Below are 16447 nucleotides of genomic sequence, written 5' to 3' on the forward strand. Positions count from 1 at the left end.
AATGACACAAAAACTGACCAATGGATGAAGAAAGTTGACTGAAAGCCCCTTTAAGTAAAATACATAGGATCTTAGTAAAATCAAAAGGTCTTGGTTAACGCCAGACCTAAAAACTGGGATACCAAGTGCTCCCATTCTGGATCTTGGGGCATGTAAAAACAACTGTACACCATGCAGGGGATAGTCCATCCCAAAAACACTAGGCAGAGGATATTTCGATCCCAATTATCCGCATCTTTCTTTCACTCATTACTTGTTCTTACCCTTCTGTCACTCTTTTCCTCGCTCTCTCCTTTTTCCTCATTTTCACTGCCTCCTTTACTATTTGTGTCTCATTTAGTAGCCTTTGACTACTACTATCAGCCCTGCCATGCTATTCACTTACATTGTTATTCATGAGGTTTTCTCAGCCAACATGCTGACAACAGAAGCCTGTAAGGAACTAATGAACGTTTTAGTGTAACTCGGTTTACCACCCCATCAGATTCAGTGCAGCTGCTTTCTGTTGCTTATAAAGTTGGGGGTTCACAGTACCACCGTTTATGAGCTACCTCTGTCCAGCTTGGTCGGTATTGGCATCAATGTGCTAGCCGTCGATGTCGTTCATGTCCGGTTGATGCCAGCATGCCTTCAACACCCTGGCGTACATACATCATCTACTTGGCACCAGCGCTTTGCTACATGTTATTCCAATGCATGAGCTGGTGCAGTAGCTGAAGGTGCGGACATCAATCTTCTCCCACGGCTTTAGAAAGGACCAGGGAGGTTCTGTACAAAATGAGAACTCTCCTCTTCCCAAAAGACCCATACTATTGAGATCACCTTTAGACCGCAGTCGGCAACAGGATATATTCTTAGGGCTCTACATAGGCGGAGAAGCCAAGCCATTGGGTCCGACTCCCATCCCTACACAAGTCCAGCCTTTCATTTACACAGTAGGAGTAGGAGGGGAGATTCACCTGAGATGTCTTGGGGAAACAAGAAGGGTGTTGGGGAGGGGGCACTAATAGACAAAGAACACTATCCCCTTTCAATGTGTGCACTGATCTCTTTAGATCAAGTGGAGGGAGACCCCAATCTGGCTTAGGTTCTGACTGCCCTATAACTTCCACATCCAAAAGCCTTTTAGCTTCCCAGAGGCACTGTTCTGTAAGATTCCCCTTCCCCTGGATCCCTAAAAAACCTCAGTCATAGGTAGTGTGCTTGCACTAGTGCCAGTGCCAAATTGTGGCTAGGCACTTTCTCTTTGGGAAGCAGTATGGGTAACAACTCTTAGGGGATTCTTGTTTGAAATGGCACCTGAAACGTCCAATGAACAACTTTTTTTGTGTGTAATAGGTTAGTTCCCCACACATCCTCTGCTCTTCATCTGTCCGGGAACTGAAGCAGTGTATATTTTTGCCTGTACGGAGCATGAGATGGTTCTCCTCTGAATGACTTTAAAACATGTGCCATTATGTACATATGCTGTTTATAAGAGGTGTTATGGCAGGCCTCATTTTCACAAATAGTGTGGCATATTGTGTGGGACCTGCAACACATGACAGACAACGGTACATTGGCAGGAGACAGGAACCGATAATGCTGGATGTGCCCTGTGCTCACATCTGGTAGAAAGAATCCTGCTACCACATCAAGCTCTGTGAGCAAAGGCGACACTAAAGTAATAATAAAGCTTCATCAAAAGCACTGGGACTGGGCAGAACTATTTTGTGTGCGGATGTGCTCTTTATGAAAGTCTAAACGCAATCACTCAAAGTGAAGTTAGCCAGTGGCTGAAGTAGTCCGACCCACTGCCCCATGCTGTGTGCTGTAGTGGGCCGAAGCAAAATATGAATGACTCAAAAATTGACCAATGGATGAAGAAAGTTGACTGAAAGCCCCTTTAAGTAAAATACATATGATCTTCGTAAAACCAAAAGGTCTTGGTTAACGCCAGACCTAAAAACTGGGATACCAAATGCTCCCATTCTGGATCCTGGGGCATGGAAACACAACTGTACATCATGTAGGGGATAGTCCATCCCAAAAACACTAGGCAGAGGACATTTCCATCGCAATAATCCGCATATCTTTCTTTCATTCATTACTTGTTCTTACCCTTCAGTCACTCTGTTTCTCTCTCTCCTTTTTTCCCTCATTTTCACTGTATCCTTTGCTGTCTCATTCAGGAGCCCTTGACCTCTCCTATTAGCCTTGCCGTGCTATTCACTTACATTGTTATTCATGAGGTTTTCTCAGCCAACATGCTGCCAACAAAAGCCTGTACGGAACTAATGAAACTTTTAGTGGAACTCGGTTTACCACCCCATCAGATTCAGTGCAGCCACTTGCTGTTGCTTCTAAAGTTAGGGGTTCACAGTACCACCCTTTATGAGCTACCTCTGTCCAGCTTGGTCGGTATTGGCATCACTGTGCTTGCCATCCATGTTGTTCATGTCCGGTTGATGCCAGCATGCCTTCATCACCCTGGCGTACATACGTCATCTAATTGGCACCAGAGCTGTGCTACATGTGATTCCAATGCATGAGCTGGTGCAGCAGCTGAAAGTGTGGACATCGATCTACTCCCACTGCTGAAGAAAGGACCAGGGAGGTTCTGTACAAAATGGGAACTCTCCTCATCCCAACAGCACCCATACTATTGTGATTCTTGGTTGGAGATCACCTTGAGACTGCATTCGGCAACAGGACATTTTTCTTAGGGCTCTACATAGTCGTAGAAGCCAAGCCATTGTGTTCGACTCCCACCCCTACACAAGTCCAGCCTTTCATCTACACAGTAGGAGTAGGATGGGAGATTTTCCCCTGAGATGTCGTGGGGGAACAATAAGGGTTTTGGGGAGGGGGGCGCTAATAGACAAAGAACACTATCCCCTTTCAATGTGTGCACTGATCTCTTTAGATCCAGTGGAGGGAGCCCCCAATCTAGCGTAGGTTCTGACTGCCCTATAACTTCCACATCCAAAAGCCTTTTACCTTCCTAGAGGCACTGTCCCCCGGATCCCTAAAAATCCCTAGTCATAGGTAGTGTGATTTCAATGGTGCCAGTGCAAAATTGTGGCTAGGCTCTTTCTCACTGGGAAGCAGTATGGTTCACCACTCTAAGGGGATTCTTGTTTGAAATGGCACCTGAAACGTCCAATTAACAACTTTTTAGGTCTTGACCTCTGCCAATGCGCTTGCGCATTGCAGATGTCGAGATCTATAGTAGTTGAAACATACTCTTTGACCAAGCGGATTACATGCAGTTCATGTGACCCAGTCGTGTGAGATGCGCGTCCACGTCAAACCCATAAGCCTCGCAGCACCAGACTTCAATGGAATGCCTCCCAAGCTGCTCCCCTGCCCCCCGCCATGAGACTTCAAAGCAATGCGCTGTAAAATGTAAATGTAAGTAAATTGATACTTGTATAGCGCACTACTCACCCGCAAGGGTCTCAAGGCGCTTGTACGAATACCGCTGTGGAACCCATCCTGGCTTTCCCTGTGAGGTGTCCACTTCTGGGCACCCCCAAGGTGGAGGCCAGGCATCCTTAGCGTTGTGGGGACGTTGTGGAGATTAAGCAAGCTATTGCCCAGAGTTGCAGAGTGCGACTCCATGATTTGAATAGGCACCGAGGCGAGAATTATCAGGTCCGTGGAATTTTTGAGCTCAAGACCCGCAGAGGCGGGGAATTGAACCCTGGTCCCGGGCTAGACCTCTGCATCAGGGTCTGCCGCTCTAACCATTGAGCCACACACTCCACACTTCTCTCCGCTGCTCTGAAGTGATTGTTTTTCACCCGCTCTGCAGGTCACCATTTACCTAGCGCTTTCATCCCTGTCACTCCCCCCTCTCCTACCTTCCCTTCCACCTCCCAAACAGCATCCAGCTGTGAAGACTTGTTTTTTTTTTTTTTTTGCTTTGTGTCACCCGGCAATCAGTGACTACATGACACACATGCGCAGGCATGAGCTTAGGAATTTTGTTTGAGCTTGGGACACGCATAAAGATGTTGTGAAGAACACATTCTTAGCATTGGCAACTAATAACATATGGTTCAGTTGAGATCACGTTTGCGACATCTGTTCATTCAATAGTCAACTATTATGACTCTGAGACGCTTTTGGGCTTGGGATTTTTTTGGTTCACAGGCTGCGCACACCGGATAGTGTTAAAGATGTGGCAGAATAAAGTATTTTTAGTAAGCAGCCCGGTCTGGCTCCTTTCAATGCATGGTCATTACCATATACACGTCATCATGTTTGATGCGGGTGTCGGCTCATTACTCTGAATCAAGAGCTATTTTAATTACATTCCTTTCCATGGTCACACTCATAGCGTTTTTCAGCACACCTCACATCTATCATGGTGCACCCGAGCTTTTCTTTTATCTTTTCCGAGTGCAAATCTCATTTAAGTTGTAAATTTCTTCTTTTTTTTCCCCTTCAGTCTGCGACCAGTCCTTCCACCATTATCCTGCCACTAGCGCACTCCCCTGCTCCCCCGCCCCCCGCTCCCCCACCCCACCCAAGGCTGGACTGACAATTGAGGCAGCCTTGCAATTTCCAATGAACTGTAAACTAGGGCTGTGTTTTTAGGGGTAGATATGTGTGTCACAAGTGTAAGCTGCAGCGAACAGACCTAAACACTGCTGAATGTAACTTGCCTCGTGCTCCGCGGCTGGCCTTATCGACTTTCCTCTCCAGCGCCATTGAGTAGTATAGCTTACAATTTTTGATCGGCAAAGTTACGTCTGTTGTAGCTTTCTTCTGTTTGAGCCTTCCGTGGTGTAAGCAGTCCCGGCGGAGTTTTCACCAATCTCGGGCCAAGTGTCGGTGCTGCAAACGGCCCAGCTTAGTTAGGGGACATAAGGGAAACCTATTTTGAGTGTTCCCTCTGAAATTGAACTTTGTGTATACGTTTAGTGCTTCCCGGCCTGTTTCTATTATTTCAGTATTGCTTTCGCGGCCGGGGTTGTGTTTCAGCTCTTGTTATTTCATGTTTACAGGGAACAGCACATGCAACTAATACATTCTAAGAAGGCACGCGGGTCCCGGTTGCGCTCGGCCTGGTCCTGCTATCCCCTTCGTTACGATGATGGGCACTTTTCCCATTTGTAGCTAGCCCTGATATGGACACGGATCTCCACCGGCAGATTTAAATGTCTTACATGACAACTTCATCCCTCGTCTGATGTGTTCCTTCCTCCCAGCTGCGTAAACGCCACAGCACCACTCAATGCCACAACACCACTCAATGCCACTGCACCACTCAACGCCACAGCACCACTCAACGCCACAGCACCACTCAACGCCACAGCACCACTCAACGCCACAGCACCACTCAACGCCACAGCACCACTCAACGCCACAGCACCACTCAACGCCACAGCACCACTCAACGCCACAGCACCACTCAACGCAACAGCATCACTCAACGCCACAGCATCACTCAGCGCCACAGAATCATTCAGCACCACTGAATGCCACAGCACCCCTCAACGCCACAGCACCCCTCAATGCCACAGCACCCCTCAACGCCAGAGCACCACTCAACGCCACAGCATCCCTCAACGTCACAGCATCCCTCAACGTCACAGCATCCCTCAACGTCACAGCATCCCTCAACGTCACAGCATCCCTCAACGTCACAGCATCCCTCAACGTCACAGCATCACTCAACGTCACAGCATCACTCAATGCCACAGCATCACTCAACGCCACAGCATCACTCAGCACCACTCAACGGGACAGCACCACTGAATGCCAAAGCATCACTCAGCACCACTGAATGCCAAAGCATCACTCAGCACCACTGAATGCCACAGCATCACTCAGCACCTCTGAATGCCACAGCATCACTCAGCACCACTGAATGCCACAGCATCACTCAGCACCACTGAGGGCCACAGCATCACTCCGCACCACTGAACGCTACAGCATCACTCTGTGCAACCATTCAACAACAACTGGTGTTCTCTCAATGTTTCAAGCTTTATTACAAATGTCACAAAAAGATGTTAATATTTCACTGCTGTACTTGGATTTTCATCACAATAAAATACACTGAACATAATCTTCCCAAAAGTTATTTACAAAAGTTTAAGCTATTGCCATTATAAGTTACAATAACTTTTATTTAAGTATTTATTATTAAAAAAAATAAAAGCCATTGTTATTTGTAATATTAATACATCGAAGTCATGTAAATACAACACATATTGCATTACAAATACTATAGGTGTCACGTTTGCGAAAGTTAAAACTATTGGCATTGTAAATGACAAAGCTCTTAATTTTGCTATTTTTAAAACCAACACATAAATAAAATATTTTTCATTTACAATAGCTCAAACTTTCCTAATGCGAGACCTATTGCATTGCAAATGCTTGTTTTGTGTCTAATGGGTGAGTTCCCTACACATCCTCTGCTCTTCATCTGTCTGGGAACTGAAGCAGTGTATTTTTGCCTGTACAGAGCATGAGATGGTTCTCCTCTGAATGACTTTAGAACATGTGCCATCATATACATATGTTGTTTATAAGAGGTGTTATGGCAGGCCTCATCTTCACAAATAGTGTGGCATATTGTGTGGGACCCTCAACACATGACAGACAACGGTACAACTTCATGTAAGTTGTAAAGTGAATAACCATTTATCGCATGACCTGCTCTATAAGTAACACGGATATTATCTGATCCGCTCTGTTAGTCACACCGATGTGCTGGCGTGAGGGCCTCACAAGTCCATAGAAGGAGAATGCCACCACCATTTTTTGGCTGCTGCAGCATGCAATGCCCCCCACTGGCTGGTAGCAGCGAAAGTAACAAAGTCCAAAAGTAAAGGTTCTTTGACCAGTGGAACCAATAAGGCTTCCCTAACCCGAGCTTCATTGCGGTCAGACTGAAATTGTAACTAGGTCACGGTCTAAGGCAAATATTGACTTTTGGTGTTTGCTGTGTTGTAATGCTTTTTGCTTTAAAACTTTAAAAAATCCACTTTTCTAGTTCTCTTAATTCGATTTTAATAATTTTGTATCATTTTGCTTATTAAAGTGTTCTCAATTTTTTATGTAAATTGGTTTGAACATTTTTTATATTGCTTTCTTATCTTTAATGTTGTTTGGTACTACTTGAACTTACCTTGCTATTCGCTGGGGTAGTTCCTGCTGCCTTTGCCATAGTTACCAGGTGTTGAGCAGAGTTTCCTGACGCATCTGGGAAAAGCAGATGGAATAAATGTCTTGAAAGTCGTCCAGAATACATGTTAACGGTGTAGTGATACTCCTTTCCATGTTATTCCCTATTCCAGCTGCAAAACTCAATGTTCCTGTAATGATAAGGCAACATCAGGTGCAGTATTACTGCACTGTTGGTACCGAGCCACTGGTAGTGAAGCCGTCTGTGGTAAATGCATTCGATTACCATGGCTCTAAAATATGGGTACCTATCACCCTTAATTCAGTATTTCCACAAATAAACCCATGCCAAAGACAATAATAAAGTGTCTGCTATTCAGAAGCAAATCTCTATTGATTAAAGTGTTTTTATTTGCCCTTCAATGGAATGGCTCACCAGTTGTGTGGAAACTAGCCATATTTTTGGACAGCAAGTGCTCTTTTTCCTTAGAAATTAGTACCTTTTGTGAGAAAGTAACTCTTCAGAAGTTGGATCATTATTTTCAGTGTGAATTTCCACCCTTGCTGAGTACTTTTTTTAATCCAATTCATAGAATGCTACTGTCTTGGAGGCTCAGAGGCATCTTATGAATTTACACATCTTTTGCCCTTGTTGCTTGTGGATACAGTCGCCTCTACAACTCTCTCCCAGGACAATTGGCCATTAAGTTAATACTACAAAGGCCCGGTGGGCTCTAGCTGCTTCAAACCTTTAGGCCTGGTCCCTTACTGAGTTAGGGATCTATCACTTAACTTCAGTCATACTAATATGGCAATAGTATAGTTAGACCCAGTGTTGTGCATAATGCCTGGTGCTGCAATACACCTCTCTCCATCAGTCGCTCATGTGTAAGTAAACAAATAATTGGACCATAGTGATCAGTGGAGATGCACAATAGCCGTTTCAAAACGGGCTGCTGGTGCAACCCACTAAGGTTGCGAGTCCCGTCTCACTCTCCCACCTGGACTCTCTTGCTCCTCCATATCTCTGATGTTTGTGCGGTTGCTTTACATAGTTTTATAACCAGTGGCTCTGTCGCGAGTGCCAATTTTTGATGTAACATTTTCAACATATTTTAATGGATTGCAGGAATTCCGAAATATAGCAATTTTTTTAATCTTCAGGGCCTTTTATTCATTAACTGCTGGATGGAATGATGAGACTGCCTCTTCCAATCAGAAGTCTTAGACTTATGGCGTTAAGTCCGCCGCTACATGTCGATAGTCTAAATTCAATGAAACTCTCAATGGCCTGTGTGAAGCATAGAGGTGCATTTCATTGGTTTCACTGCCTCTAGTAGGTTATAACATGTCCCATTAACCTTTGTGATAATATTAACCTGAAAACATGCACCTTCTATTTATTATGCTTTTTTTTTTATTTCAGCTCAGTAGTTCCTGGGCGGGCAATTAACACGTAATAACTACATTGAAGGACATTTACCACTATTAGTTCCCTCAGTAGAAGACAGTAACTTGTAGATATAAATCCGGTCCGCATCTCTAATGCACTACAGTGTAAAATGTTTCCTAGAAGTGGATGCTTTAAGCGTAGTGCTCCTGATTAGAACCAGTATTTAAAGGGAGTTGTTTCGGTTTGTGCGGAACCTGCTACTATGCTTTTATTCTGTGTGGTACAAAAGGGGGTGGTAATGGACAGAGCATGTGAACCAATCAAACACTCACACCCAGTCAAAAGATCTGGGTTTAATCCATCACCGTTCTTTAGCCCACTCTGCCACCCCAGTTCAGACATGGCTATGTGCAAATCAGTCTGACCCTGTGCCTCATGGGAACAGTCCAGCCCGAACTGCCAAGTCATGCCTTCCCTGGACCGGAAACAAGCTTCAGAGGACCGGTTTCTGGCATTACAGCCGTTTTCAGCCCGGCTTGCTTCAATCCAGTGGCAAAGTGAGCAAGGGACTCACGTCTGAGCATACCCTGCCACACTTATGGCAGCCAAAAGCGGTACAAAAGGGGGTGGTAATGTAATCTGGATCACAAGATTGTTTTGAGACTGGAGGTTATTCCAGGCCTACAGAATATAAGAGCTGATTGGAATTACAGATTGGAAGTTGAATCTTGTGGTATTCGGCCAGATTCAGGAGTTATGGGGCCCACTTCAGATAGATCTGTTTGCGAGCTGGTTGACCTGCTACGTTCCCTCATACTTCAGTAGAAAGCCGGATCCAGAGACGGCAGCAGTAGATGCTTTCCTACAGGACTGGGAGATGAGGAGGTTATGCCCCCCACTTTCCACGATGAAGAGGGTTCTGAGAAAGATGAGGTCAGAAGCCTGCAACATCATTCTGGTGACTCCTTTTTGAAGATCAGAGTTCTGGTTCCCAGGATGTTGGAGTTTGCAGTTACCAGACCTTGGTTGGTCGTGGGATCCTCGGGTCTACTGGTAGGTTTGCACTAGAGGAACATGCTTCAGTTGCAGAAAAAAAAATGAACCTTCTAGTGGCTCATCCTTTCAGAAGAGGCTAAAGGTCTACTGGATGAGTCTTGGGCCCCGGGAACAAGAAGAATATGTGGGGGAGTGTGAAAGAAATGGTGAAATTGGTGCATTGAGAGGGGTCTTGATCCTGTGGAAGCTCATGTACCCAAAGTTGCCAATTACTTACTGGATTTGTATAACTCAGGCCTCACTTATAGAACCATTACATTTTATAGATCTGCTGTTTCCGCAGGACATGCCTTGGCTAATAATTTCACAACTGGGAGTTATCCTCTTATTATACGATTGATGAAGGATGTGAGATTAAGGAGGCCTCCCAGGGCCCGGTATGAGTCGCTTTGGGATATTAGCTTGATCAACAAGCTGTTTATTTCATGGCTAGGTAATAGTTTCCTTTCCCTGAAACAAATTTCCATAAAGTTAGCAAAATTGCTTTGTTTAATCTCTTTCATAGGGGTTTCAAATGTGAAAACTCTGGAGAAAACTAACAGGTTCTATTCCCCTGAGGGAGTGCATTTCAATATTTGGAAGAGAACAAAGACTATGTCTGAATCCGTTTTTTAGCCCTTTTTTAATGATTGTGAAAAGTTGTTTGTGGTGAACTGTAGGAGACCTTACGAAAGCAAGGTTCTAGAGTTTAGGGTGCGTGGCATAGATCGGCTACCGTTGTCATATGTCAAACCATACAAGGGAGTATCTGCTGCTACCTTAGCGAGATGGGTTCTTAAGGTTTTGATGGAAGCAGGTGTGGACCCCTCAATGGTTTCGTGGTCATTTTTTGAGGAGTGCAATGGCCACTAAGGTCTTCTGGGCTGGTGGCTCTTTACTTGAGATCTTATAGTCCGCATATTGGTCAAATGCACATACCTTTGCAAAGTTCTACTTAAGGCCAGTGTACCATGCATAATGGTAGCCTCAAGTTTTGTCATTAAATGGTGATTCTCAAATTGGTGATTCTCAAATTAACATACATGGAGAATCTTGATTTCATTAGAGACTACAAAGGCTAGCATTATCCCACCTTCCTCATCCTAGGAGTAAGGGGTAAATAATGGTGAGCATAATAGATTTGGGGAGGTTGAAGACATTTTATATTTTGGTTAAGATTATGTTTCATATTTAAGGTTTCTGTTTAGATTCTTCTTATGGACATATTTTAATTTAGAGTTCTATGATTTCTTTAAGACTATGTTTTGTAAATGTGTGAGAGGAAGAAGTTGTTTTTCCTTTTTTGTCACAGCCTAAAGAGTAGGATGTCTGAGCGCTCTGGATATATATGTATTCTGAATATTCTGTTTCCATTGTGATGTAGTGATGTTCTTTAAAGGGCTGCATGTTGGGGGAGCAGTAAAGGATTATTGCATAATGTCAGCCTCCATTGTCTTTGATGAAATCAAGATTCTCTATGCATGTTGATTTGAGACTCTCCATTCTTTTTTATTCTGCTGCTTGTGAGTCTAAATCCATGAGCCGCCATGCGGCCGCAGATTGTGACCGTGAATTCAGCCTTGCCAGGTCACCTATTATGCATTGCTCAACAGGGAATAATGTATTTCTCTCTGCTACACTGAATGACATATTGTGGACTGGGGTATGGGCAAGCGTAACTTCTCTCCTGACCACCTGTGTCACCCTCCACTTGGGTGGTAACAGCGGCTGTCTCGTTTCCACATAGCGGGCCTTAGCACACTCCTGGACAGCCCCAGTTTTTCATGCCCATATGTAATTTAATGGTCAGTAAATCACTCATTCAAGATGTACATTACGCATGCACCTATGCGTGTGAGTGAGTTTGTGTACTTGTACTTGCATTCGTTTGTGAATGAGGCACAATTCATTCATGCACATGTATTACTTGCGACCAGTGCAAATCTTTGTGAATCAGTCCCTTTGCATTTCAGGACAGAACAAACCGAGCATTAGATGCAACTTGTAAATCTGTACTCATCATCTGTGCCTCTCCATTTGCACCCAAACCTTCCTATATGTACAAAATATATCCCTGGAAGGTGCAACAAAAGCATTATTTGTTCCCATAATGAGGATAAAAAGTATGCAACCTTAAATTCCTATCGCATAGCGGGGGCAGCTGAGTGTCAGGCTTTATCTCTATTTTCGTTGTATTTATTAATTTCTTGCATTTCTTAATCACTGGACTAACATGTATTAGAAAAACACTGTGTATACAGAATTATTTCGTTATTAACAAAGGTAAACCGTACAATAGTTGTCATCCCTCCGCATAGCATAATAGTTAAAACATCTTAGGAGCACTGAACGTGACACTCTTTGAGATGCTACCTGGGCAAAGTGAGATGGGCTGCAGGTCAGCTTTGTTTTACCTAATAGAAGCAGGGGGATGTGTGTCCAGCACCGCTAATGTGTGCAAGTTTCTTTGAAGCTGCTAAAGCATGCGAGAGTAAGCGGGCTGGAGGAGCCAAGCTTATATTTTCCTTATAGGCATTATGTATGTTTGGAACATAACATGTTTGTTTTGGGGTAGTTAGCTAGGGAAAAAAACTTTTCCTCAGAGAGCAACTGATTTGTTACCTTTGCCTCAAATTGTAAAGCGCTCTGATATCCTTCGGGATCAAGTTTGCGCTATATAAAACTTTATAAATAAATAAATAAATAAAGCAGTGTGCACATTCGCATTTTTGTACATATTGTGAAAATTCCATTCTGCATAGTGTTAAGTGGAGGTTTTCCACTTTGACAGATGCCTTGTGTAGTTTTCATGGACACCTGATTTATTTGTGGTTTCCATAGGCTCAAACAATACTCAGCAGTGACCGTTCTTTGTCATCCTCACTAACAACCAGGTTGTCCCATAAGAGTAAACTATTCCTCAGATGTTATTTTTCACCACTAAAGACTGTTTCTTTTTAGGTTGGATACCAGATTCGATTTGAAAGCACTCGTTCTACAGCCACAAAGATTGTATTCTTGACTGAAGGCCTGCTGCTCCGTCAAATTCAGCATGAGACCGAGTTGATGCAGTACAATGTCCTGATCGTCGATGAGGTTCATGAACGACACCTTCATAGCGACTTCTTGCTGGGAGTCTTAAAGCGGCTGCTGTCTCTTCGCCAAGACCTGAAGATTATCCTCATGTCTGCCACCATTAACATCAAGCTTTTCTCCAAGTACTTTGATGGAGCCCCGGTGGTCCAGGTTCCTGGGAGACTTTTCCCTATCCAGGTAAGGTTTGTGTAGAGTGACTGCTGATTTCAGTGGTTGCATTTTGGTGACATATATTTTTCATGGGTTTAGGTGGAGCTATATAGCTCTACATATTTGAACGGCGAAGAGAATTAGTTCTTACATTGGCTCTGGCTTTGATTAGCTTTGGTTAGCTCACCCTGGGTTTCCCACGCATGACTTGTGTCTCAATTGTAGCAGAAGAGGGAAATAAGATGTTATTGGAAAAACACGTCAAATAGATGATTGGAATGTGTCTAGTGTTTCCTTTGGGATGCCTCTTTAAGATTATTTTTTTTAGCTTTGTGAAGCCCCTAGTAACCTTTTTGACATTTGTCGATGGAGCCAGAAATGCACAGGAGAACCCTCCATTAACAAGCATTAAAATATACGTAATTAAAAAAAATACATTTAAATGATCCTCATGAGGCGTACCTTTACTGCATCATATACTATGGCTGAAAATGTAAGGTGTTCTTAGAATTGTAAAAGCTTAGCTGAGAAGATGCATAGTTTTCTTAGAGAAAGGTGGATGGATACCTGCCGTTCAATGCAGTGGCGTAATGAAAATTGAAGGGGCCCCCTTGTAAGGTACACCTGTGTTGAAACCTAAAAGGACGGTTGTATTGTCATCAAAGGAATTTTTGGTGCACGTATGCTTGTGGCATTGAGAGTCGCACTATTGCTCCTGCGCCAGCTGAGGTACTCCCAGAGCTTGTCAGCCACCTGTTGTCTATTGATTTTGGAAGAGGCAGCCCTATCCCTATCACAATGTCACCTGGGCCACCTAGGCATGGCGGCAAATGTCCTGTGCAAAACCTGGGCTTAGGGTAATGTAAAAGTTGGCTTCTGAAAATGATTCAACTGTCCAGTCCCCCTAATTCAACCACCTAGCATTCCGCTGCCTATCTTTTGTTCTTTGAGATTTGTCTTGAGAGGGAAATGTTTCAGTCCCTATTTTCCCTCTTGAGCCAGTTCGACTTTCCCTCTTGCAAGTCTTGTCTCCTTTTTCTTGTTGTTGCTTCCAATCCTTTATGTTTAACTAGACTTCTTTTATTTTATAAATCCATGGGAAGAGTTATGGACCATAATACAAGAATTTCTAGAAGACATGTTCTAGTGCAGAGATGACTAACCGTTTTAATGAAGCTGAAGTACTCAGAAAAAAGGAAAGCTAGACGATGGTGCCGGAGCCTATGACAAATAACTCAACATATCTAATCACAAATTGAAAAAGCAGACTAAAAGGTGGCTTAATATATTCCTCCTGCATTGACAAAAACAGTTAACTTTCTGTTTAAGCCCAGGAACATAGTCCTCTGCATCCTGCCAGAAGGAACATTCCAACTAAGTACTTTTGTTTTGCCCGTTTGACACATAGCAGCTATTCAACAACACGAGTACCCGCCACCCCCAATATTGGGTGGTGAACTTATCAGCAACTTGCTCTATACAGATGACTTAGTTCCGCTCAGCTGTACAAGAGTCGGATTGTAGCGCTTGCTAAATGTTTTACACTCATGCTGATTCTCATTATAGGCAGAAAAATCAATAAGATGAGCAGTTGGTATCTCAATGGCAATACGATCGTGAAAGACTACCTTGGTGTTACAATTGATGCAAGGTGCTCCTTTGTCCGACACATGAAGGCTGTAGAAACCAAGGTACTTATACTCCAGTCGTCCTTTTCATAATTGTCAAGCTCATTGTGGGGATGAGTCTGGATCCACTGTTGAAGGTAATGCAGGCTAAAATCATCCCATCCTTGGATTATGGCAGTAAGATCTTGCTGGGGAGGGATGGCAAGATTTTAAACAATTTGGTCACCAAGATTTACAAGGCCGTTCTTCGATTGCTGAGATCTTCAGCAGCCACACAGATCCAATTGGAATTTGGCCTCCTTGACCAACGGGTGGCAAGGGCAGGAATGTTTCTAAAACTGTGCCGCAAACTCCGGTTTGCTAGGAGAGAAAGTTTGGAGGCTCTACTGTGGGATGAAATTCAATCAGTTGATGTCAGACACCCTCACTCCCTGTACCTTGATGATTTTTGAAACACCGAGCCAGGTGGCGCATGCCTATGGAAGCTGCAATGAGTAGGGGCTGCAGTGTGTACAAGGAATCACTCCAACACACTGTTTGCAACTTTCCAGGCCTGTTAGAGGAGCAGAAAGGATTCCTAAGGCCAGAATGGAACAAACTAGGCACTCATACGTGCCGGCAGGACATTATTAATGCCCTTAACCTTAACAAGACCACTTTGAATATCTTGCTGGTCAAGTTTGTTTCTGTAGGTGTTCGGAAACTAAGTAGGGAGGTCACAACTTGTGGTGTGGTACCGGCCATAATTTCAAGCACTTTACATGACGGCCCACCAGTCTTACAGTATACGCAGGCAAACCTCTACAGTCATATGTTTAAAGTGTAAGGTTTAAGTGCCCCGCCAGCTTCCTGCATCTGTGTTATTCATTTAATTTCCTCTTCACAGTGGCTCTTGTTTATGAAACTCCTGTTAAAATGTGTCGTGTGAACAGCGAAGTATAATGCACTATTAGTTTTATGTAATTATTAAAGGTACACAGAGCCAAATTATGCGCTAGCTTTCAAAGGGAACAATAGGCTCCCGCACCCAACTCATATAGACAAAAGTCTGCTGCTATTTCATATATTGCACTCTTCACTTTGTTTTTACTATCTACTGGGGTAGTCTGCCTGCATTTGCGCAGCTGATTAATTCAAAATGTATTGAATTGTTTGGGTCGGTATATTTAATGCTGTTCGTGTTGTTACAGACTGTAATGGTTTTAAGTAACTTGAGCCAAACTAAGGGTACAATAGGCTCCTGAAACTAACCTCTGTTGACAAATTTTTGCTGCTATTGTATATATTGCACTTTGTTTTTATCATCTACTAGAGTAGTGTGTTTGCACTTGTGCTAATGATAAATCTAAAATATCTTGATGGCTTTGGAAATGACATTTTATATTTGTTCATGTTGCTATTGATTGTAACGATTTTAAGTAACCAAACAGTAAATTAAAAAAATTGAAAAGACTACCTGTCATGATCACTTCCAAGTCTGACTTTACAAGTGGCTAACCACATTTGCCAGTCCATTAACGTGCCCGCTATCACTTTAGCTGTTTTGAAATACATCTATTTTGCCTAGACACAACTCCATGCTAATAACTATTTAGCCCATGTTTGCTCTTGCAGCTACCATGGCAATTATGGTTGTTATGTGGATGTGAATGATTTATGATGGTATAAGTTTCAGTTTATAGCCTGAGAAGAAGTTAAAACTGACCTAATTAATGACCTGTTCAGAAAGACTCGAAAGCCGTCTTGAAGTCAATTAAAAGGAGAGCTCAAGACTCACAGTTCAGGTCTGATTTATCCGCAGTGTGTGTGGAGGGGGTGGTACTCAGGCAATGTCCACTTCCAAGCCCTTCTAGGGTTTAGGTGTTCAGGCCATGGCCTTCCCAGTAGTCCATCACAAAGGCAGTTCGGAGGAAGGTGGGAGAAGGGACACCGTAGTTACTGTTGGGCCTCCAGGCTTTTAATAGTGCATTCAAGGGGAGAACTGTAGTGCCCCAGTTCACTACTATGGATGAGCCCTTCG

At 43.6% G+C, this 16447-nt stretch overlaps 1 protein-coding gene across 1 annotated transcript in view; it reads left to right on the plus strand.

Moving 5' to 3' along the window:
• Positions 1-16447, plus strand: part of DHX34 (DExH-box helicase 34) — a 443187-nt gene that overhangs the window by 76539 nt on the left and 350201 nt on the right. The window contains exon 3 of the mRNA XM_078661017.1: positions 12515-12826. Within this exon, the coding sequence (XP_078517143.1) occupies positions 12515-12826 (312 nt within the window). The remainder of the gene's footprint in view (positions 1-12514; positions 12827-16447) is intronic.

The sequence above is a fragment of the Lissotriton helveticus genome, chromosome 9 (assembly GCF_964261635.1).
Source record: "Lissotriton helveticus chromosome 9, aLisHel1.1, whole genome shotgun sequence".
In the NCBI taxonomy this organism is placed as follows: domain Eukaryota; kingdom Metazoa; phylum Chordata; class Amphibia; order Caudata; family Salamandridae; genus Lissotriton; species Lissotriton helveticus.